This window comes from Mizuhopecten yessoensis, unplaced genomic scaffold, assembly GCF_002113885.1.
Source record: "Mizuhopecten yessoensis strain PY_sf001 unplaced genomic scaffold, ASM211388v2 scaffold716319, whole genome shotgun sequence".
NCBI lineage: Eukaryota > Metazoa > Mollusca > Bivalvia > Pectinida > Pectinidae > Mizuhopecten > Mizuhopecten yessoensis.
The window spans coordinates 394,095-418,288 of record NW_018480057.1 but is presented as its reverse complement, the minus strand read 5'-3'; the positions used below and the strand labels follow the sequence as shown (position 1 = coordinate 418,288).

At 37.5% G+C, this 24,194-nt stretch overlaps 1 protein-coding gene across 1 annotated transcript in view; it reads left to right on the top strand.

Moving 5' to 3' along the window:
* LOC110443005 (glycine receptor subunit alphaZ1-like) overlaps positions 1-24,194 on the top strand; it is a 48,001-nt gene that overhangs the window by 3,416 nt on the left and 20,391 nt on the right. The window contains exons 2-3 of the mRNA XM_021486940.1: positions 6,120-6,184; positions 18,692-18,759. Coding sequence (XP_021342615.1) covers positions 6,120-6,184; positions 18,692-18,759 — 133 coding nt within the window. The remainder of the gene's footprint in view (positions 1-6,119; positions 6,185-18,691; positions 18,760-24,194) is intronic.

Here is a 24,194-nt window from a genome sequence, read left to right as displayed (position 1 = left end):
ATACTTCTGTGTCTCCTTTCTCATATCTATAAACGTTAGATATGATAATGAGAGAGGAAATAAGGGAGGTTATAGAAGAAAATGTTCAATATATTGTAATTGGTACAACTTACCATATTTGTTTCCTAAATGTGCTTTTTGCAACAGAGGAAATTCTCATTTCTGCAGAAAGGTTCCTCATTTTCGCCTCATAAGATCGTACATTGGAATACAGCAAATTAATACACATTTAAATATGAATGACCTATTATGTTGACCATACGTTAGTCGCGTGTAAAATACAAATGCAGAAGTGCATTATGCATACCAGTTGTTAAACAAAGTGATATATTCGCTTTTATTACATAACTCCTAATAAATACGTGTTTTTTTTTGTATATGCTATACGACACAATTGCTCTTACCCATATCAGCCATCGCTGTATCCCTCCCCAATAGCCGTATCAGCCCCCGCCGTATCACACCCCAAAACCCGTATCACACCCCTTTTGGAAATTTTTCGTTTTTCAATATTTCTAAAGAAAAATAGATCATAAGATAGTATCTTTTATTAGTAAGTATGTAATAAACAGAATAAAACATGCCTTTTTCCATATCACACGCAGTATCAACCCTCGACCAATACCAGCCATCAGGCCTTCAGCCTTCGGGCTGTTATTGCAGTCTGGGGTTGATACTGGGTGTGATATGGAAAAAGACATGTATTCTTCTCTGTTTATTACATACTTACTAATAAATACGGGTTTTTGTATATGCGATACGACACAATCGATCTAACCCATATCAGCCCTCGCCGTAACACACCCCAAAACCCGTATCAGCCCTCTATTCCCGCAAAAACTGTATCGTCTCCTTTTGGACATTTTTCGTTTTTCAAAATTTCAAAAAAAAAAGATCATAAGATAGTTGTTTTTATTAGTAAGTATGAAATAAACAGAATAAAACACGCCTTTTTCAATTTCACACCCAGTATCAACCCTCGACTAATATCCGCCCTTGTGCTGATATTGCAGTCTCGGGTTAATACTGGGTGTGATATGGAAAAAAAGGCGTTTATTATTCTCTATCTAGATAACTTTTTTGTACATCTATACATGTGTATATTATTACCTTTTTAAATGTCCCATTACACTGTAGACAGTATAAACTACCATATTATACATATATATCATATCTGGTTTAAGAATTTCGCATTAAAATGCACGTAACATCCCTTATATTACCAAACAATAAAATTGTTAACATTATTGTATCACTATATTTACAAAGAAATACTGTCCTTAAGTAGGGTCTTATATTTTTCACAGTACACCTTTTTGCATATGCTATATTACTATTGATATTCTATTACTATTTACACAATATTCTACGTCTAGAAAAATTAAAAACATTCTGTAGGAAATTTATTGATTCCCGATATGCCTATTTCATTTTTATAAATGGTCAAGTGGTTAAGGCGTCTGATATGCTGCTACATGTACCACTAGCCCTTCACCACTGGGTCCCGGGTTCGAGGCTTACGTAGGGCAGACGCCAGGTACTGTCCGTAGGTCGGTGGTTTTTCTCCGGGAACTCCGGCTTTCCTCCACCACCAAAACCTGGCACATCCTTAAATGACCATAGCTGTTGAAAGGACGTAAAACACAAACAAACAGACAAATATTTTCATAATTTAGTACAAGTGGATAACATTGGCAGATTGGTCCAATAGTTAAATGGCACTTACCTTCAAAGTGCAGGGGTTCACAGGAGAGATGTTGGGTTTCGAGGTTTGTTTTCTTATCTCCAGCCCACCATGTCTTATTGACTTTCATTACCAGAACATCAAATACATGTGCAGGATTGAAAACTGCACGAACCGTGTCTAACTGCCAGTAAACAACCCGGGGATAAGCGGCGTTATACCTGGTTGCTACAGGGAACGTTAACTTCACAAGTGACAAAAAAACATATCAAGATTAATACAGCGTATTGGCGTTCATAGAGTAAGACTTTTTAACATTTGGTACATTTTGTATGAGATATGGAAAATTTGAACATTTTTCACTCTTGTAAACTCGAAATAGAGATAAAATGTCATTTGAAAAGGATTAACGATACCAGCTTTTTCAATTTGACACGCATTTCCTTTCACAAATATCCCCACAAGAAGTAACCTGACAAAATTAAAATATGAATTTTAATTACCTGATGACATATCAAATATTTTCCGTATACCGTATAAATATTTCACGCGTGTGGCAGAATGTCGATATTTTAAATAGGTAAACGGAATACAATCAAGACATCTTCAAAAGCTAAAAAGCGTACAACGATGTAGACTACAGGGGAAATTACAGCAAAAGATATACTTAAGTATTTCACGAGTAAAACTGTATCGGTGTGTACCATCACCAGTGTGAAATATTTAGACCTAAGTATTATTCGGCAATAATATACAATGTACGACAAAAACGTAGCTTCATTAAGATAGTGTGAAAGTTTGTAGGGTAGTATTTGGCCTCATATTCTAATGACGTCACGGTCAACAAGGAGGCTGTACGCCATTTCGAATGTGCAAATTAGCATAATTTACTACTTTCTTCTAGGCAAAGTTCTTGATGAAATTCCTTATGAAATGTATCAGTTGTGTGGTTAGGTAATTATCTTGGTGTTTATGCCAAGGTCATTTCAAAACAACAACCTTTTCTATCTCCACTACAGCTGTGAATGCAGTGAATCGAAAGAAACGTTCTGATTGGTCAACCAGTTGAAAGATAGCAGTTTATCGTATCAACAAAATCAAAATATCTCATTGATAAATATATCATAATTAACTCTCACACTTATCTAAGGTCAAAGTGAAATGTACGATATGGCCGTAGGTTTGATAGTTATACTTAAAGTGTGCAATGGAGATAGCTTTCACACATGTTTAAGATTAACGTTGCATATATCCTGTGATCAATAGTAATTATATAATGTTACGTAACCATAAATGATGAATTTGAGCATATGTCATATTTGTATAGATATACAAATATAAAACATCTCATCGTACTGGTGTGTACTTTAAACAACTTGATTATCGTTGAGAATACATAAGCGTTTGGCCCAAAGATAACATCTAGATAAGTAAGTAAAGTGTTTTCGACCTTAGATGTGCAGTAACCAAAGTCTAATCAAGTTTCCGTGACGTGAAGCGACTGATAATCAATGTTTCTTTCCTAAAATGACGCCAGTTTATAAAATTACTGGACAAGCTGGTTCGAACATTCGAAATAATTGACCGCCTTCAAAGGAAGCTTATTTGTTTACTTACACAATCTCTTATAATTCAAAGTAATGTTAAACCTTCAAAGAAAATGAAAAGGCACGGTACATAAGTTTGTGGAGCATTTTGGAATAGTGATGTATATCAATATAAGGAATCAGTCACTTAATTGCATATATGGGAGATATTTGTGGTTAAACTGTGCCATCCTGCTTAAAAAAGGGATCCATTTTTCTACCGCTCTTACGCATGCTAGACGTGTTTGCATTGCTGTTTCTCTTCTCAGCGATGCTCTATTGCTATTCACTTTAGCCAGGCATGCTTCGAATCGGTCAGCTGGAAGGTTGTCTGAATGAGTATGGTGGAAACCATTGTCTGATGTACGAAATAATCAAATGTTGATTTCTTCTCCCACTGTCAAAATACCGCCAGATGCACGTCTATCCTGTTTCTGCTGGATCAGATAGATATTTATTATGTACAGAACACATCCGGCATTTTAATGTGTTTCATAAATGTCGGTATTATCCATAGCAGATTGCTACATTGCACTGTAGGTAATTTGCATTGCTTCGTTATTTGTCAGATAAAGGATAAATATTTCCCTTTTTTAGTGTGAATAAGCTATAACGTATTGTCCGGTAAATAGGTATGTTCTCTATGCTACTTTAAGTATAACGTATACCTACCAGTACTTTATATAGATCTACTATCTTTCCACATACATTCCCCGCCTGGTTTGTTTAAGGAGCCTGAGCGACCGCTGTGTCTCTGCGGTATCGATATAATCGACTTCTTTGTTTTGGGGACAGGAAAGAAACATAAGAGATTTGCTAAACCTATTGCATATAATTTGTCTCTCACATTTTTGTTCATTTTTTTTCTTCTTTTTCTTCAAAATGTTTATTCTAACAGTAAATTAGGGTAAACTGACCGTTTATCTAACCAATAACGTATGGGACTGTTTTTCCTCAATTGTATTGATCGACTCTTCAGCAAAATCAAATTTAACCTCTACAATTTAGCACACATAATTCGTATTTTTTTCTTTTATCGAGTTATGTAAATAAGCGTTAATGATCGTCACGTGACATATATGCTAGCACAAGAATACCTTGAAATCATATTACATGATACAAACATATATTACAGAAAGTAATACTGTCGACACATACTACAGGTTTTTTCTGTTGATATTTATTTCCGCGTAAACATCGATAGCGAATTCAAGATACACGCGAACAATATCATTCATAAGGCAACAAAATATTCCCGCAAATATGTGCAGATTGGTCATTAACAATTTGTGTAAAATTAAGCGTGAGAATAATGAGTAACAGTAAACAATGCATGCAATAGATTCAAAGTATGGTTACCTTAACAGCTTTACGCAAAATAACCAGAATTTGTCCAAAAAGATTAAAATTCTCAACTAAAGTTGTATTTATAATCTTTCATAATGACCATCTAATGACTATAAGACACAGAAATATTGATATTTTTGGAAAGTTCTCAAAAATCACATTATGGAAATTTGTATCAAGGGTTCGTTAAGCTGATTAAGCATTGAACATTCGGGTACAGAGAGTAATACGTTTTATCCTATGTTATTCTATGTCATTCAAACAGTATCTCATTTTCAAATTAGCTGATTAGCAACAATAAATTATTTCACTACACATTTTTATTCCGGATATTTCTGAACATTATAAACATATATAGGAAGTTAAATGTTCAGTTCAATGTTTTCTTCATTGGACGAATAGGGCTTTTATACTCTATCAAACTTAAATACAGAGGTGTATGGAATAACCTCAGCCAATTCATGTAGAACTAATGGTTTGTAGCGATAGCTTTCACTGAAAGGAAGATATCGACATCACAATATCTACCTAACCTATAGTCGCTTCTTGTCTAGACGACATGCAATACACTCAACTTACCAAAATAATTGACTAGAGTTTCTAGGAAGTATGCATGCCCGAATTCTGATTGATGAACATGGTCTAGCCTGTACATGGTAAGAGGGAATAGTTACTGGTTAAGCTAACAACAATTCTCCCACACATTTCACTCTTAAAAACAATACTATCCAAAGCTCATTGTATCCAATTTACGTCTGCCGTGTTTTCCATCCATTGAACGTCGATCGGTACAATCTGTTTGGGGGTTATTGCGGGCAATCTTTTCGCAAGTATCTAAATGATGTAATTGATTTATATGTGATTGAGACGTGAACAATCTCAAGTATTTCTCCAGGAGTAATGTGTACGCGATTGTTTCTCCAATTACATCATCGTATGAATTCGAAAATAAGCAAATATTGCATTTTTCTGAATAACTTAGCGCCATAAATTGTAATCAATTATTAACTAGTCTACTGAATCTCCGAAAAAACTAAAATCCACAAAAAAATGTACAAAAAGTAGTCTTTTCTAACGTATTATTCTTTTTTCATGCATTGACTTTGTAAAAGCATGTTGATCTACACTTCAAAGGTTTTACTGTTGTCATTTAAATGTGTAAATGCGTTGTTAAGTAACACATAAGGGTACAAACATTGTCATGTAAACCTTTTTTCCTCTACACAACCGTCCCTATATTATCCTGTTACAACCAACATTCCGGTTGTTCCGCTCTTCAGACAAAGATTAATTTTGTTCTGTTTGATGCCTATAATCTAGCCTTTTCAGAATATTCATCTGGTACAACGGGGCTCCACTGTATATGTGCATGATTTCATTTTAAACTATTGACTTACAACCTCACTAATTGACCAGCCCCAATCACTAGCGACAACATTAAAGTCAAGCACTACCTTGTTGTGTTACGGATCGTCAATTAAGATCTTTTATTTATATTTCAGATCGGAATTTGTTGGTGCTCTGATCGTTGATTATGACAACCGAATCCCTCCGAACTTTGAAAAGAGTAAGTACACTGATATCTCTACTTTGTCGAAAGTGCATGTTTCCTTCCAATATTGGCAAGCAAACCTTCTTGACAAGGATTGTATTCCTTTCAGTTTACATAAAAAAAAAGGTTAACATGATACTTGAATCATTTAAGCATGGGGACAGTGCGCTGATGATTTTATTTCGAGAATGGACACTTTTTATGATTAAATGAACAAAGATAATCCTTTCATATTTCAAATGAAGAAAAACTAGTATAATAATAAATATAGATACGAGGTTAATTTAATTAATGAAGAACAGTCAAAATGATATTATCGTTGTAGTTTGCAGCTTTTCTGCCACACTAGTTGGTGCAAAATACAACACTTTCATTTATTAATTAATTTCCTCTTTTGAACAAAATACGGTCATGTTATGATATAAGTACCATGGTTTTAGTCTTCGCGTGATTTACGAATCCAACAACCTAAGAGGCGTCGCGTGTGTATATACAAAATGACGCATTTTCTGTCTCAATTTAAATTAATCTTTCATTAGTTTGTAAAGTGTAGAGGCCATACAAACCTAAGAATACATCAGGAAATATATCATGTCAACCTAGTTTCTGGAATGGTAAGTAACACGTCTGCTGTAAACTACGCTCCTATATCTTAGCGGGGGGTCTGCTGGATCACCAAACTACCCGGTAGTGAAGCGGACGCAAACCCAATTAATCATCCCTAGCGGCGACTTTTAGCTGTTTGTTTCTATATGAAACAATCTACTTGTCGTGTTCGCCAGAAGGAAAGCTTAGTGTGTAACAGAGAATGTGAAATATTTTGGAAAAAATCTACCAAAACAACCGTAAAGTAATGCTAGTAGCCCTGCAATATCTATCGCTGAAACAAAATGGTGACAGTAGATATTCCTGGAATTACCAGGAAATAAACATCTACCTGGAATTACGATAACCTATATATATATTATGTAGTGGACTATATAACCACGCCGGGTTCGAGCACCAGTGTCGGTGTTGGTAAGACAGGAACAAAAACCAGGAGTTCAGACTTGTCAAGCGAATCCTCAGGAAGAGACAAGATTGGTGAACCTTTTTAGATGATGTTGACCTTTGTGATCAAGTCGGACATGGATAAGATCATGGATAGAATGCTAGAAAGATTGAGAGATAACATTAGGCAGGAACACCGTGTGCTCGTCGATCAGGTCGAAGGAAGAATGGTCGACCTCCAGAAATAGAACGACATATTGAAAGAGAGGGTGGACAAATTAGAAGAACAAGCCAGCGAATCAGACAGTATGAATACTGGACTAGTGTGCAAAGTGAACGATTTGGAACATTAAGGCAGGAAAACCTCCATCATCAATTGTTGGCCTAAGCAATACAAAGGAGAAAGAAACAGTCGGGGAAAGTGTAGAAAAGACATTTGTGAGGGATTCGTTGGAGGTGGATGTACGGAGCAACGACATAGACATTGCGCATAGACTCGGGCGATTTGACAGAAGCAGACCACGAACGATCATCTGTAAAATGACCCAAAGGAGACAAAAAAAAGACGTATATTGAAGGAAAACGGACAAATCGTGTGCGAGGATTTGACAAGAATGAATCAAGAAACACTCCAGGAAGCGTACAGACTTAAAAGTGTTTAACATACAGTGTGGACGGAAAAATATTCGCTGTGTTAACGAAAAGAAGTGAAGATTGTTGTACGATACAGATCAGTATCTTGCAAATGACAACAATTTTAGAATATAAACTAAGAGACAGATTATATGGAACTGCGTGACCAGTGTTTTATTTGAGTTTGAGATCGGTATCTGACTATAGGCTCGCGTACATGTATACGTGTGGCCGCCAGAGATGGACTCCTCTGGTTCTACCGATCAGTGTGGTTTTGAAGTGTGTTCACGATGTGTCAGTGTTATGTCTTTGAATTTGAAGGGTATGCTGCGGATAATTCCTTTTAAAATGTATTCCGCCATTCCCAAAGACGCAGCAGTCCGGTTCTGTCCCAAATACTTCGTGAAGAGGTCAGGGAGATGACGAAGTAAGAACTGGAATGGTACTCAACACGGCAAACTGTGATGTTCACTCCTAGCACATTCGCTTCAACCGGATATACGGCTACTACGTAGACCGGGGACGACAGTAGAACAACCGTAACACAGTATTACGTCACACGTGAAGGAACAGCACAACGGATAGGAACCAATGAAGACTATAACAGCTCCATAGAAAAATAAGTATATAACAATTACGTACCAGTAACGTCCTTCAACAACAGTTCCATAGTAACGTTCGTCTGTAAAATTCCGCAGAAAAGTTTGTCTGTAAAAATTCCGCAGTGACATCCGTCTACAACAGTTCCACAGAAAAGTTCACCTATAACATTTCCGCAGTAAAGTTGTTCTATAACATTCCACAGTAAAGTCATCTATAACAGTTCCTAAAAAAATCGTCTATAATAATTCCATAGAAAAGTTCATCTATAACAGTTTCGCAGTAAAATTCGTCTTGAACAGTTCCGCAGTAAATTCGTCAACAACAGTTTCGGAGTTAAGTTCGTCTGTAACAGTTCTGCAGTAAAGTTCGTCTTAAACAGTTCCGCAGTTAATTCGTCAACAACAGTTTCGCAGTTAAGTTCGTCTGTAACAGTTCTGCAGTAAAGTTCGTCTGTAAATATTCCGCAGTAAAGTTCTTCTATAACAATTCTGCAGTAAAGTTCGTTTGTAAAATTCCGCAGTAAAGTTCGTCTATAACAGTTCCGCAGTAAAGTTCGTCAACAACAGTTTCGCAGTTAAGTTCGTCTGTAACAGTTCTGCAGTAAAGTTCGTCTTACAATATTCCGCAGTAAAGTTCGACTGTTAATATTCTGCAATAAAGTTCTTCTAGAACACAGTTCCATAGAAAAGTTAGTCTATAACAACTCCGTACCATTTACGTCCGTCTACAACAGGTCCACAGAAAAGTTTGTCTGTAAAAAATCCGCCGTTAAGTTTTTCTATAACAGAATTCCGCAGTGAATTTTGTCTATAAAAGTTCCGCAGTAAAGTTTTGTCTATGACGGTGTCGCAGTAAAGTTAGTTTACAACAGTTCCGCAGTAGCGTTCGTCTGTAACAATTCCGTTATAACGTCTACGTATGTAACAGTTACGCAGTAATGTTCGTCCGAAACAGTTACGCAATAGCGTCAGTCTGTAATATGTCTGCTGTGTATGTAGCGTCCGCCTGAAACAGAATGGTTTTAACGTTCGTCTGTTACTTTAGTATGGAACAGTTCGGACGCCAGTAACGGTTCTACAAGTATGTAACAGTTCGGACGCCAGTAACGGTACTACAAGTAGGTAACAGTTCGGACGCCAGTAACGGTACTACAAGTAGGTAACAGTTCGGACGCCAGTAACGGTACTACAAGTAGGTAACAGTTCGGACCCCAGTAACGATACTACAAGTATGTAACAGATCGGACGCCAGTAACGGTTCTACAAGTAGGTAACAGTTCGGACGCCAGTAACGGTACTCCAAGTAGGTAACAGTTCGGACGCCAGTAACGGTCCTACAAGTAGGTAACAGTTCGGACGCCGGTAACGGTACTACAAGTAGGTAACAGTTCCGACGCCAGTAACGGTACTACAAGTAGGGAACAGTTCGGACGCCAGTAACGGTAATACAAGTAGGTAACAGTTCGGACGCCAGTAACGGTCCTACAAGTAGGTAACAGTTCGGACGCCGGTAACGGTACTACAAGTAGGTAACAGTTCCGACGCCAGTAACGGTACTACAAGTAGGAAACAGTTCGGACGCCAGTAACGGTACTCCAAGTAGGTAACAGTTCGGACGCCAGTAACGGTCCTACAAGTAGGTAACAGTTCGGACGCCGGTAACGGTACTACAAGTAGGTAACAGTACGGACGCCAGTAACGGTACTACAAGTATTTAACAGTTAGGACGCCAGTAACGGTACTACAAGTATTTAACAGTTAGGACGCCAGTAACGGTACTACAAGTAGGGAACAGTTCGGACGCCAGTAACGGTACTCCAAGTAGGTAACAGTTCGGACGCCAGTAACGGCACTACAAGTAGGTAACAGTTCGGACCCCAGTAACGGTACTACAAGTATGTAACGGTTCGGACGCCAGTAACGGTACTACAAGTATGTAACAGTTCGGAGGCCAGTATCGGTACTACAAGTATGTAACAGTTCGGACGCCAGTAACGGTACTACAAGTATGTAACAGTTCGGACGCCAGTAACGGTACTACAAGTATGTAACAGTTCGGACGCCAGTAACGGTACTACAAGTATGTAACAGTTCGGACGCCAGTAACGGTACTACAAGTATGTAACAGTTCGGACGCCAGTAACGGTACTACAAGTATGTAACAGTTCGGACGCCAGTAACGGTACTACAAGTATGTAACAGTTCGGACGCCAGTAACGGTACTACAAGTATGTAACAGTTCGGACGCCAGTAACGGTACTACAAGTATGTAACAGTTCGGACGCCAGTAACGGTACTACAAGTATGTAACAGTTCGGACGCCAGTAACGGTACTACAAGTATGTAACAGTTCGGACGCCAGTAACGGTACTACAAGTATGTAACAGTTCGGACGCCAGTAACGGTACTACAAGTATGTAACAGTTCGGACGCCAGTAACGGTACTACAAGTATGTAACAGTTCGGACGCCAGTAACGGTACTACAAGTATGTAACAGTTCGGACGCCAGTAACGGTACTACAAGTATGTAACAGTTCGGACGCCAGTAACGGTACTACAAGTATGTAACAGTTCGGACGCCAGTAACGGTACTACAAGTATGTAACAGTTCGGACGCCAGTAACGGTACTACAAGTATGTAACAGTTCGGACGCCAGTAACGGTACTACAAGTATGTAACAGTTCGGACGCCAGTAACGGTACTACAAGTATGTAACAGTTCGGACGCCAGTAACGGTACTACAAGTATGTAACAGTTCGGACGCCAGTAACGGTACTACAAGTATGTAACAGTTCGGACGCCAGTAACGGTACTACAAGTATGTAACAGTTCGGACGCCAGTAACGGTACTACAAGTATGTAACAGTTCGGACGCCAGTAACGGTACTACAAGTATGTAACAGTTCGGACGCCAGTAACGATACTATAAGTATGTAACAGTTGAACGTCCACTTAATTATAATGTGAGTGTCACTAAGACGTCTATTAAAATAGTGTTCTCTTCATCTAAAATACCTGTACGTTTTTGGGTGTAAAAAAAAAAAGTTTAATTCTAATGATGTCGTTAAACGTGGGGAATTAATCCAATATACAATGTATTTAGGATTGGGGCCATTGAGCTCTTAATCCTATACAGTCATTCTAATTGAAAAGTATATATGTTTATATATTAAATTAAAGTATCATGATGACTTACACCAACTTTGTCAATCAAACAAAGCCGTCGTTTCTGGCGTAGGCTATATCTAATTCTTAGGTCGAAAAAAAAAAGCAATTCCCATATTGACAAATCAAGCCCTGTTGCTTTCAAAAGTTGTTCAAAATCTTCATATGCATATCTATCTATTTTTGTACCATTACAATAATATTATGTAAATTAAATACAGATTGTACATTCTCTAGACGATTAAGATAACCTGTCTGTTTATAATAATTTGGTATGTCTAATGCATGCTCTGTCTGCATAGCCCCATATTTCAACCCCCTATGGAATAATCTCATACTTTTTTTTATTTAAAATTGTACATTTGAATGTTGCATTTCATTAAAAACCTTTATAAATAAAAACAAAATATTCCTGGAATTACACAGTAAACGGTTGTGTAAATTATCTTCGTCTCTGCAATCCGTTGTCAGCTAGATATCTACTGACTGAATAAGTTCTTTATTAAGCGGAGTCTTTCGTCTCATCAGTTCAAAGATGAGCTATTTACAATATTTACATACAATACAACGCAATACCGCACTAGCCCTATCCGAACGATACAGAGAGTATAACCAACTTAATTGGGGTTTTCTTACATTTGCCGCTTTAAGATATTTGGCAAAATTGACTAGTTCTTCTGTGTTATTTAAATTAAACATATCAGATAATTTTAAACATATTTGGCATATATCAAAAAATTAACGCACACATCAGATTAACATGGACATTAAAACATAACATGAAACTCATCTTCAACATCATTTAAATTACATATAACACATACTCTAAGACTACGTTCAATATGTGTATATCACCCTTTTTTTTAGAGACACCCTGTTTGATATGTTAGTGTTGACATTTATCGTAATTGATCCTTATAACACGTTTGACATAAGTTGCAAACTTGATATTTGTTCATACGGTACCTCGGATGCCTCGGTAGCCGTGATCGCTAACGCGCACAGTCATTGTACTACTGTGTACAATCAAGCGTGAGCTTCAGACCACTCGCTCTCCTAAGAATATCGGTTCGATCCCCAGCGGTGGAGGAAAAAAGAGAGTGATGTCTGATAGGGTTAGTTGTTATCCCTCCGATGGTACGGTGGTTTCACCTGTGGGTTTCCTCCACCACGAAAACACCATTTGTTCCATTAGAGGCGTCGTGATAAAAACTCTACAGAGCTTATGTTTGTTGTTGTCAATAGTACACGACGGTAAATAAAGAAAATTATTACGGTTGATCTACTAAAAGTATCTGTGGGTTTTTCGTTTCACATTTATGGATCAACACGCTTTCCTTATTAATTATTTATTGCTCTGGTTCTGTATTTACAAATACTATCTCATTTATCATTTTAATACAGTATATGTCATTACCAATATTGTCCAATTTGAAATGTTCTAATTGCCTATAGTATATTACTATGATATATTGTGACATTTCACGATTGAAATAAACATATACACGCCTGCTAACCTTACAGCTACTGATAAACGTCGGTCCTTGGGATACACACCTGTTACCCTTACAGCTACTGATCAACGCCTGTCATTAGGATACACACCTGTTAACCTTACAGCTACTGATAAACGTCGGTCCTTGGGATACACACCTGTAAACCTTACAGCGACTGATAAACGCCTGTCCTTGGGAGACACATCTGCTAACCTTACAGCTTTTGATAAACGTCGGTCCTTGGGAGACACACCTGGTCACCTAACAGCTATTGATAAACGCCGGTCCTTGGGATACACGCCTGCTAACCTTACAGCTATTGATAAACGTCGGTCCTTGGGATACACACCTGCTAACCTTACAGCTATTGATAAACGTCGGTCCTTGGGATACAAGTGATACACGCCTGCTAACCTTACAGCTACTGATAAACGTCGGTCCTTGGGATACACGCCTGCTAATCTTACAGCTGCTGATAAACGTCGGTTCTTTGGATACACGCCTGCTAACCTTACAGCTATTGGGATAGATTTTAACTTCAAAATCGTTCTGAGTTGTTCATGCACTTTTAAATAATCACCATTAAAAATAAACTTTATTTATTTTACAGCAGTTATGAAACAAGTTACTTCAACTTATATTAATACTGTTGTTAGCCCGGATGTTAGAGCGCGTGGGGTCTTATGTGGGAGTAAACCGGAGTACCCGGAGAAAACCCACGTTGTCGGGCAGGTGATCCCATACCTTTACTCGTCCGAACGAGGAATCGAACCCCGACCGCCTTGATGAAAGGCAAGTGCGCTATTCACCCAATAATCAACTTGAGAGAAGTGAGCCAAAGTGACAAGAAAGCGCAGAAGTGTCCACAAACCATAATTCGAATTCAAGACGATAGAACATGGACATAATATTCTTCTTTCATATCACAAAAAATATTTTAGACTTCCCATTGAAATCACGAAGGCGACCATATAGCTTACCCATGACTTTCATCAGCTTTCTTCTGAAACCATGTGTTTATATGACGAAAATCATGATGTTCTTAAATACAGAATCAGCTGCGATATGATAACACTGTAAGATGTTAAAGCAGGAATGATACATTCAAGAAAAGGAAAGTTCACGATCGGAAAGTCAAAACGTCGTCACGGTTATTGTACATCTTTTAAGTTAGCTGTCCCCGTCGGTAGATCTAGGAATGTGCCTCATTTTGAAGGGAAGTTTATGTACTTGTTTTCATTTCAGGATGGGTTATGTGATCAGCGTGGCCAATGAATTTCTTATAAGAAAACGCATTATCGATAAATTTGAAAGTGAATCTCAACTACTTGGCTAAGTTTTTATTATCAGTCCTGGCAATTCAGCCTCTGATGCAAACAAAAGCAAGTCGGTCAGGCGAGGGGCTCCGTTTGTTTCCATAGGCATGTCTTTAGTAATCATGCAGCCAGTCATGATGTGACACTGATTCGTGCTGACAGCTAGTCAGCAGATTTGTCCTCTGTCTTCTTTACACACGCATTGTTTAAAAGTTAGACAGGACAAATAAACCGACATAGGAGCCGAATTATGTCGTATTACTTTCGCAACATCACATGATATAATCATGTTGACAATCTAAATATTCCCAGATTATCAAACATAACGATATATAGACACTGGCATTTTCTGAGGGAAATACAGCGTATATGAATGACATAAATTGACTACTAGCACGTGCTTTCTCATAGATATGATAATGCTTTACAAACACTTTCTGACATATACGATGTATGACATTTGGCGGTATCATCAAATGTGATCTTTTAAATTCACAGGTTCAGCATTAAGCCCGCGTTTCGTCCACTAGTATAATCGCTTAACACTGACGGTACTTGTCGTATCTGGTATGGTAAGCCTAATTGATGAATGCAATCATAAAACCTATGATTGCAATCATAAAACCTATGATTGCAATCATAAAACCTATGATTGCAATCATCAATTAGGCTTACCATAATCATCAATTAGGCCTACCATACCAAATATGACAAGTATATAGCAATAAGTTTATATTTGCATCACAAGTTCACTCCTTGTACATACCAAACTAGAGCTTCGCTCATGTAGGGTTTGAATTTGAAATTTTAATTTTCGTGCGGCTTTCATTTTCACTGAAACTCACGAAAATACTGTTCGTTAATATATTTCCATTTTCAAAAAAATGTCGTCGGTCATTGAGATTTAAACACTCATCTGATAGTGCATTTTGTGTGCCGATATAATTTACACGTAGCAATAAAACTCCAGCACTGTGGCGACTGATTCATATTTAGTCACTGCATCATTTGAAGCGGAATACAAAGCGTCACATTAACAAGGATTTTGGCTTCAAAACCGACTTCTGTGTAATTCATCGTACTATGAACGCTAAAGTCATTACGTAGGTGCATAAAGTAGACTTAAAACACAAATATATAGTACATGGACCATAAACATTCGTCTCGTGATTTTGGCTCTGACGCAATTTTGTACTTGTCAATTTGACGCTTAACACTTCATTTCCACGATTAGGAGTGATTCTCTATCAAAATCGTTCCATCGACGATGCGCATATCAAACAGTTATCAGAAGAGAGTGCATTTTATTTATTTCTTCCTAGCCGCTGTAGGTTTTTCTATTCCTAACTCATGGACAGACCTGCAAGGAGTTGGATAACATTTTAAGTTCCCTTAGTAGTGGGCAACACCCTGGACGTGATTTCATTGGTCAATCTTCTAATTATGACGTCAAATAACAATGCTTTGCGACGTCATCTTCCATTGTGACGTTATGGGGTATTTTTTATTAGGTAAATATGATAACAATCCAAGACTAGTTGTGGAATTTCTATTTATGCTATTACGATTGTAGCAGAACGTGACTTGGTCAATCGTCGACGACCAGGTAGCTCAATTAGTAAAGCGTCCTTCTACATTTCGGAGGGTTCCCGGATTCGAACCCCGGTCTGGCCGTTGCATTTCTCTTTCTCCTGTTTCAAAATGGGCGAGCTTGCCATCCCTTGTTTCAAGCACTGAGTGGATGCTTAACAGGGGGATATCCGACCCTAAGTAGCAAGTAGTGTTGTCTTCGGAGTGTAAAAGTACACAGAAACAGACAAAGAGATAGACATGACCAAAATATCGATATTTAAAAGCAAAAATTAAGGAATGACGGAGCATATTACAAATACCACATGAAATATGTTAATTAACCCAACAAAATCCCGTTATTGAAATGGTTCCTTTCCTCACTGCATTGTGCGTTGTCCGTGTTGAGATCTGCCAGACGCACTCGTGTAATCAGTGGCACTCTTAGACCCACCGATCATCATACTCGTCTTACAAATTCTATCACACGCACAGACAACATTAGCTGTGGTCGTTTTTCACAGTAATTGGGTGACAGTGCTAGAAGCGCGTGCACTTCAGAAACATTTATACTGATTACACCCCCTTCAAAATGGCCGTCTACCCTACTTCAACTTGGTCGGAATTAATTTATCAGTTTGAGTGAGAATCATAAGTATTTTGAATCAACAGGAAAACAGAACAATTTCGCTGGTATTTGAGTGCCATTTATTATTTTGTGGGATTAAATATGTCCGTTTGATTCATGTGTTATCACAAAAATAGGTTTATCGTTTAGGATTTATAACAGGAATTAATGGCATGTAGTGTTTCAAGCCTGTCAACGTTTTGTGAGGATTCGCTTTGTTTTGTTCGAGAATTAATGTCATAAAAGTTTGTTTTTTATTTCATTTCCTCTGGTATTAGGCTGTTTGTTGATCGGGGATCGTGCACACGAGCTGAAGTTAAATGTGATCAGTGTGTATTCTTGTGGCATCATAATTTCAATTACATGGAATTAATTAGGAGATTTCAATTTATGACAGAGCATTATTTGTGACGTAGTGCAAAAGTTTTGTTACCAAAAATAGAAATTTATCGGGATTTGCTTAAATAGTGAGAGCTGATAACTGGGTGCCGAAACAAAGCTGTAAAGCAGCCGAAATATAATCTGGCAAATCTCAAGAGTGAAGTTTTTAGAGGTTAAATATTAAACTATCTAAAAACGGAAAATGAAATTGTTTGGTACAAATCATTATGTTGTGATTTGCACTGATAGGAGCTCTTTTGAAGTATTTAGTTAAGTATTGGCGTTATGTCTTCTGTATTTTAGTGCTTCCTAGTCGACAAAGATGAACAAAATATCTGCCCAACGTATCGTATGAGTCGTTAACTATTTAATCAGTGCTTATATATCTTAGTATTTACTCAATTTCCTTTCCTTTCGGCTATACACTGTACAAATGTACCATAAACTACACAGGAAATAATAAATTGGTTTCAGGAATAATACCAAAGTAATAATTCAAATGTACCATAAACCACACAGGAAATAATAAATTGGTTTCAGGGATAATACCAAAATAATAATTCAAATGTACCATAAACCACAAAGGATACCAAAGTAATAATTCAAAAAGTAAAAAGTAATTTGTTCTATCATTCTCAAAATAATCAAAAACAAAACAAAACAAATCGAGTTACTGCCGTGTTGTTGGGTTGCGATATCTATTTCTAGTCTATTCACGCCATTAGAGAAACTATCCTTTTTCTGATGGGTTTCGTGACTGTAGTCTTTATTCAACTTCCTTACAAAACTGTGACATTCCCAGGTAAGACTTGCAAAAAATTATTATAAATCCTGTTATTATTACCGAACGGTTGTTTATATGATAGAACTGACAGCAGAAAATTTCGTAAATTCCTATGGTCTGAATAAAATTGTGAAATACTAACAATAGATAAGTCCAAAAAGTCTTGTTTGACAATATACAACTATAAAGAAATAGGTGATGGGGTGTCTCATTGGGGTTCGATACCCCGATATAACAAGGAAAAGTATGGGGTCACCTGCCCGATCATTTGGTTTTTCTCCGGGTACTCCGGTTTCCTCCAACATAAAGACCCTGCGCGCTTACGTCCCCGCCAAAAAGAGAGATCAATATAAGCTGAAATAATTTGTTTCATAAATGTTGCAAAATTAAATAAAGTTTGTATTATAAAGAAATGTCTAGCTGTTTCCCTGTATCGACACATAACTTATAAATATTCATAAATACCGGAAGATTCAAAAGATCAGTATTATAATACTAATAAAATAATTGCACCTGAATGTTTTAAATCGCCAGACTTATCAGTCCCTGTAACAGTCGCACTATTATATATGCTGTCGAAATATCACGAGCTGTACGTGTGGGGGATGTAGTAACCTATACCTATTTCAATACATCACTAATAGGCAAGCCCGTCGGTAACGTAAGTCAGGTAGAAAAAATGCAACCTGATAACAAATAATGTCTTGAATGTGACCTTATGCTCCAGTTTCACGAGTAGTTCAACACATAACGGCTTAATCAGTTGGAATGAATCAGAATAATATCATTCACACACGGTATAATATAGTGTTCGAATGTAGCTAGATAACGATGTAGTTATACCGGCCAAACGACGTTGTTTTTCATCCCCTAAACACCAACCTAAACTATATCAACAGTGTAATAAATCAGTGTCATCTCTTTATATTTGTCATTTCTATTGTCTTTTTTTCCAGACAATTACACGGAGGTGGAGGTCAGTTTGTTCATAAACAGCATCGACTCCATCAGCGAGAAAACGATGGTGAGTAGCTAGCTTTACATTATCTGTGTACATATTGTACCGCGATAGAACAATGCCGTGTCTTCTTTCTATTTACGTATATGTTGTAGAATGGGGAAACATTACTAATGTTCCCCTTTATGTTCCGGTAGTCTGACCTCGGTTTCAGGGTAGCCTATATATATCCCAAAATACCAATCATCTCAAATTTGCCCGGGAAATATAAGTGGGACTTGTTTTGGCGATAAAAATAAGCCTTCCTACCCGCGAGCTTTGACGCCATGTAGTGGTTAGTAAATAAATGACATCCTGTCTTATGTATACAATCCATAAAAAAACTATGATTCGATACAGAGTAATATTTTTAAAACAGCAACAACTTTGATGAGAAGCTGTTTAGCATTGGTCTGTTGAGGGAGGGCTGAGGGTCTGGAAACTCCAGGAGTGTTTTACCAAAGTCAGCACTGACAAGGCCCTCTAAACCATATCACCAGTCACCGTTCCGTGTTCTTAACGTTTTCTATTCTGCTTTTTAAAAATCTTTCTAAAATCACGAATGGAATCGCAGATTTATGTTTACCCCACCTGTGTCATTAATAACTTGACACGCACAGACGACAGCAGTATTGCTGTAGGTATAATGTATCGTTTGATATCGGCATGTTTACACAGCCACTACATGAATAGTTTTCCGATAACTCATTTATCACACTATTCTGACATGCCTGTGTGTGCTACCTAAATCGAAGTCCTAATTGTTTCTGGGATTGAATGACAAATATCGATCCAGGTCAAAACACGCGGGGTAATTGTTTATTCCTTCTGTCTATCTATTGTTATTCATACCGTTAGGAACTTTGTACTTCTTTGTTTCGAATCCAATTTTGTAATAATCCTTTCCGGGACATTAGACTGATCCGTATATAGCCATCCCGGCGTACGAGCACGCATGAGTACAAATCAAATACACCGATTTGCTATTCATGAATCCTGTACGTATCTATCAATGTGCTGTTATAGGACAGCTTTATGTGTTGTGTCCTCGTTTTTTATGGAAAAAATACCCATTATCTTTACATACCGTAGACGCATGCTGCTTTAGCCTCAAAGAGGTATTAGCATTAGTGAAGCAAGTACCATATTCAATTCTACTTTCAATCTAACCCACTGAGAACACTGATAGAATTAGAACGCATGTCGAAATTTCAATTACGACGGTAGTCCTGCTCTATAGGTCGACAGTCATTCTGATAGACTTTATAGACAGATTATCGACAGACGCTGAGATAGATTTAGCCAGTCGACTGTCGGGATTGATACGATCGGTGTAAGCCTTTTCCCCCCGACAACGTGATCCTGTAAGTTCGAGCTTGACAAGGTTTTAAATTTCATGATTTTGAATGTTCAATTACGCTTACAATGCTGTATATGTGAACATGGAATCGGCAATCACAACTCTTGCGGGTGGTTTGTGGTATGTACAGAATAATTATTGTCAGACATTTGGCTGAGGAAATTACACACACGCCTTTGTCAGACTCCGCTTCAAACTCACGCAACATCTAAGTAGGTCACATGACAGGACTGGAATATGTACCGATGGCTTTTTCTCGATTCCCTCAATTAAACAAAGCATTAGGAGAAGAACGTTGTGTGAAGTATTGTAGTCTATTTCTTGATTGTATTGACATTATTTATCTATTTTCACCTGTGGTAAACTGTTCTAAGTAAGGTAAAGTAGGGATTTGTAGCTGGAACTGATAATAAAAAAAACGCGTATCATTTAAACACACACGAGACATCGATAACACGTGGCGTAATAGATACAAGAAATCATTCCCACCTATGACCTTCAGCTACCCATTCTGCCTCAAATCAAAAACAACGCAGATCCATGTGGTCCAGTCATATGAAATACAGTCGTTCAGACAACTGCCATATCAAATTGTTTCGTCCTATTAAGCCACATCTGATTTCCTGTCTAACTCAACATTCAATTACTGCAGCTTCACATTCCAGAAGATGTAGAACCTCGAAATTTAGCGGCTCTCCACTTCGATGCAGTAAAAAGATGACTACTACCGTAGACTCGAAGCTGAGCCTGCGCACCGCGTCTACGCATTATTCTTCCGCGATGAGGCGTCAGAAAATTTGATATCATATGAAATCATCAACAAAAATTAAATATGACCTTTAAAATATGGTTTTGTGTTTTGTTTCTTCATAATTTGGCTGTATTGAAATATCAACGTACACCTTCATGTTGTATGACGGTCCTTCAATGACAGACTATATTTTATTTTACATTACATAAATACGTAGACTTACACAAGCTCCAGAAGCTGGGACAAACTATCAGAATTGACTTCACAAGTTCCGGCTATTGAAAAAAAACACGTTGATTGAAATATAAAGTTTTAAATCTTGCTTTGGTCGATTTCATTTGGTGATGAATTGAGTTGGTCTTAAATTTGTTTCAAGACCATGTCAAATCATCACCCCATGAAATCAACCAAAGCAAGACGCTCGTGACGTAGGCCTAACATGTGGTTTACTTATGACGTCATAGATTAAGCTTGTTCAATGAGAGTCTTGTCGCTTCGCTTTGGATAACATTCAGTGTATGACCCTGCGTCAAACACTCAAATGACCACGGTTAATTATTGGCGCCAATTTTATTTAAATAGAGCTGTTCCGCCAATATCGTTTAAAGGACGACCCATACACAATTAATAAATGAATTATTCAAGACCAAATAGATAAAATTAAACAATTGTTCTATAGTAAAAATGTAAATATATGGATACGACTTGCGGGCTCCATGCAATATGAATGTAACAGATTTGCGTTCATACCGGTATGAAAATTACAAAAACGCCGTTCAATCCATATGTAACACTTTGCTTATACATATAAATATTACCTACACCAGTAAGTGACAACAGAACTTATCATATAAATAGCCGAAGAATACGCATACCCAACGCAAAGTCGATGTTTTGGCAGCGTTGAACTTGTGACGTCACAAATGTGAGCTACCAATATCGAGGTGATCGCCGCCGAGGCAAAAGTGTTTTTTTCTAAAATAAATTGCAATATCTCAGAAAACGAAAGCTGTCACGACATTCGCACTTTTCTTAGGTTTTTATTGTTCTATATAGATTTTTTCGTTACGGTTCATAACTGGCTTTGCATTGCACGTATATGTTTTCGAGCTATGTGCTAAAACTACAGTTTTCTGATACAGACACCTTGACAAGATGCGATACGTGGTCCAACTGTTCCTTTATCGTGCTGAAGTCCTGGCTTGTCAGTATGTTGAAACACCGAGAGGGAGGAAGCCATTGTGCGTTATAGACATGTTGCAGACTTCTCCATATAAAATTCTTAAGGAATAGAAACATCTGTCATAGTGACGAAGCAAATCGCATGTAGAAAAGCGAGAATATCAGATCGAATTATATCAGACCATCAATGAAATAAAAACTGATGAGATTTGTATGTATGCTGAGCACGATTGATAATCCTTAGTATGAGGAAGTGTATAGATCCTACACCCTTTCAGAATAATTCAAAACACACATCTTGATTTTTTTCTTCATGCACATTTGAATGGCAAATTACATACACTTTTCGAAAAGCATGCCTTACACTATCCTCGATTTCCAGCGGTTACGATCACCTACGCTCTCTAGGTGATCGTAACCCCGGTAATCGAGGATGGTCTTACACGTGTGTTGCGCTCCTTACATAGTGCTGCAGTCATCAATCATTTCAAGCAAATGAGACTGTCCTCGACGATGAATGTTCCCCCCAGTTTTAGTAATATATTTGCGATAATAACAGTTCATTCTTTTTGCTTGGCCTTTTTTATATTCTAACACAACAATCCCACATATTTTGTATTTCGGCATCATTTGTTTGTGTTTAACTAATCAATAAAATTTCTAATGCCAGTTGGAGGATTATATCATTTTAAATGATGTCTTACTTGTACTGTACACGTGTACAGGGATTTGTTGACATGATTCCATAGGAGATAAATCAATAGGTATGTTAATAAAATATGAATTAAATGTTCCATTGATTTGAAAAATATTTATTACTTAATTAAGAAAAAGATCACATGCCTATTTATTAAAAAAAAAAGTGAATTTGAACGTGGATTTAACATTCGAATACATAGGCCATAGACGAATACGGAAATACAAACTGTTTTAACCCAAGAAACACCTGTCTCGGTTTTAAGAAACTTATTAACCACTGTTTTTCATTATTTTGAACACTTTCCCAAAGGAGGACCACTTTTCCGGCATGTGATTTGTTTTTGCACATTACATCACGGAATCAAAATGTTTATTCAAAATTTGGTCCATGGATGGGAAAGTGTTGAAAGTAATTTTAAGTCTGGGAAACCCCATCGCTTTCATAGTTATAGTAAATCAAAAATATCTATTATCTCAGCAGTTCAAAAATTCATATTCAATTAGTTTTATATCTATTCTATGAATGTTCGCTACCAGAAATTATTTATGCATTGATATGTTTTTTCGTTTTCATAAATGCCGACTTATGGATATATGGACAGTTTTCCGCCATAGATCTTTCTCTCTTTCCCCCGCAAACATTATGTGATCAGTTGATCCATCTGTTAAGAAACCTTTCAGCAAAGCATAGCCGAACATGTTACATAAAGAAATGTAAAATTCGGGTGTTACACAGGAACTGTAACACTCCGTCGTAACACAGGATTGAATCATTTAATGGTAACACAGGAAGCGTACCACTCCGTAGTAACACATACCACTCAATTATAACAGAGGAAGTGTACCACTCCGTAGTAACATATGCCACTCAATTGAAACACAGGAAGTATACCACACCGTAGTAACATATGTCACTCAAAAGTAACACAGGAGTGTACCACTCCGTAGTAACACATACCACTCAATAGTAACACAGGAAGTGTACCACTCCGTAGTAACATATGCCACTCAATTGAAACACAGGAAGTATACCCCACCGTAGTAACATATGCCACTAAATAGTAACACAGGAAGTGTACCACTCCGTAGTAACACTTCCCACTCAATAGTAACACAGGAAGTGTACCACTCCGTAGTAACACTTCCCACTCAATAGTAACACAGGAAGTGTACCACTCCGTAGTAACACATACATAGTAACACAGGAAGGGTACCACTCCGTAGTAACACATACCACTCAATAGAAACACAGGAAGGGTACCACTCCGTAGTAACACATACCACTCAATTGTAACAGAGGAAGTGTACCACTCCGTAGTAACATATGCCACTCAATAGTAACACAGGAAGGGTACAACTCCGTAGTAACACATACCACTCAATAGAAACACAGGAAGGGTACCACTCCGTAGTAACACATACCACTCAATTGTAACAGAGGAAGTGAACCACTCCGTAGTAACATATGCC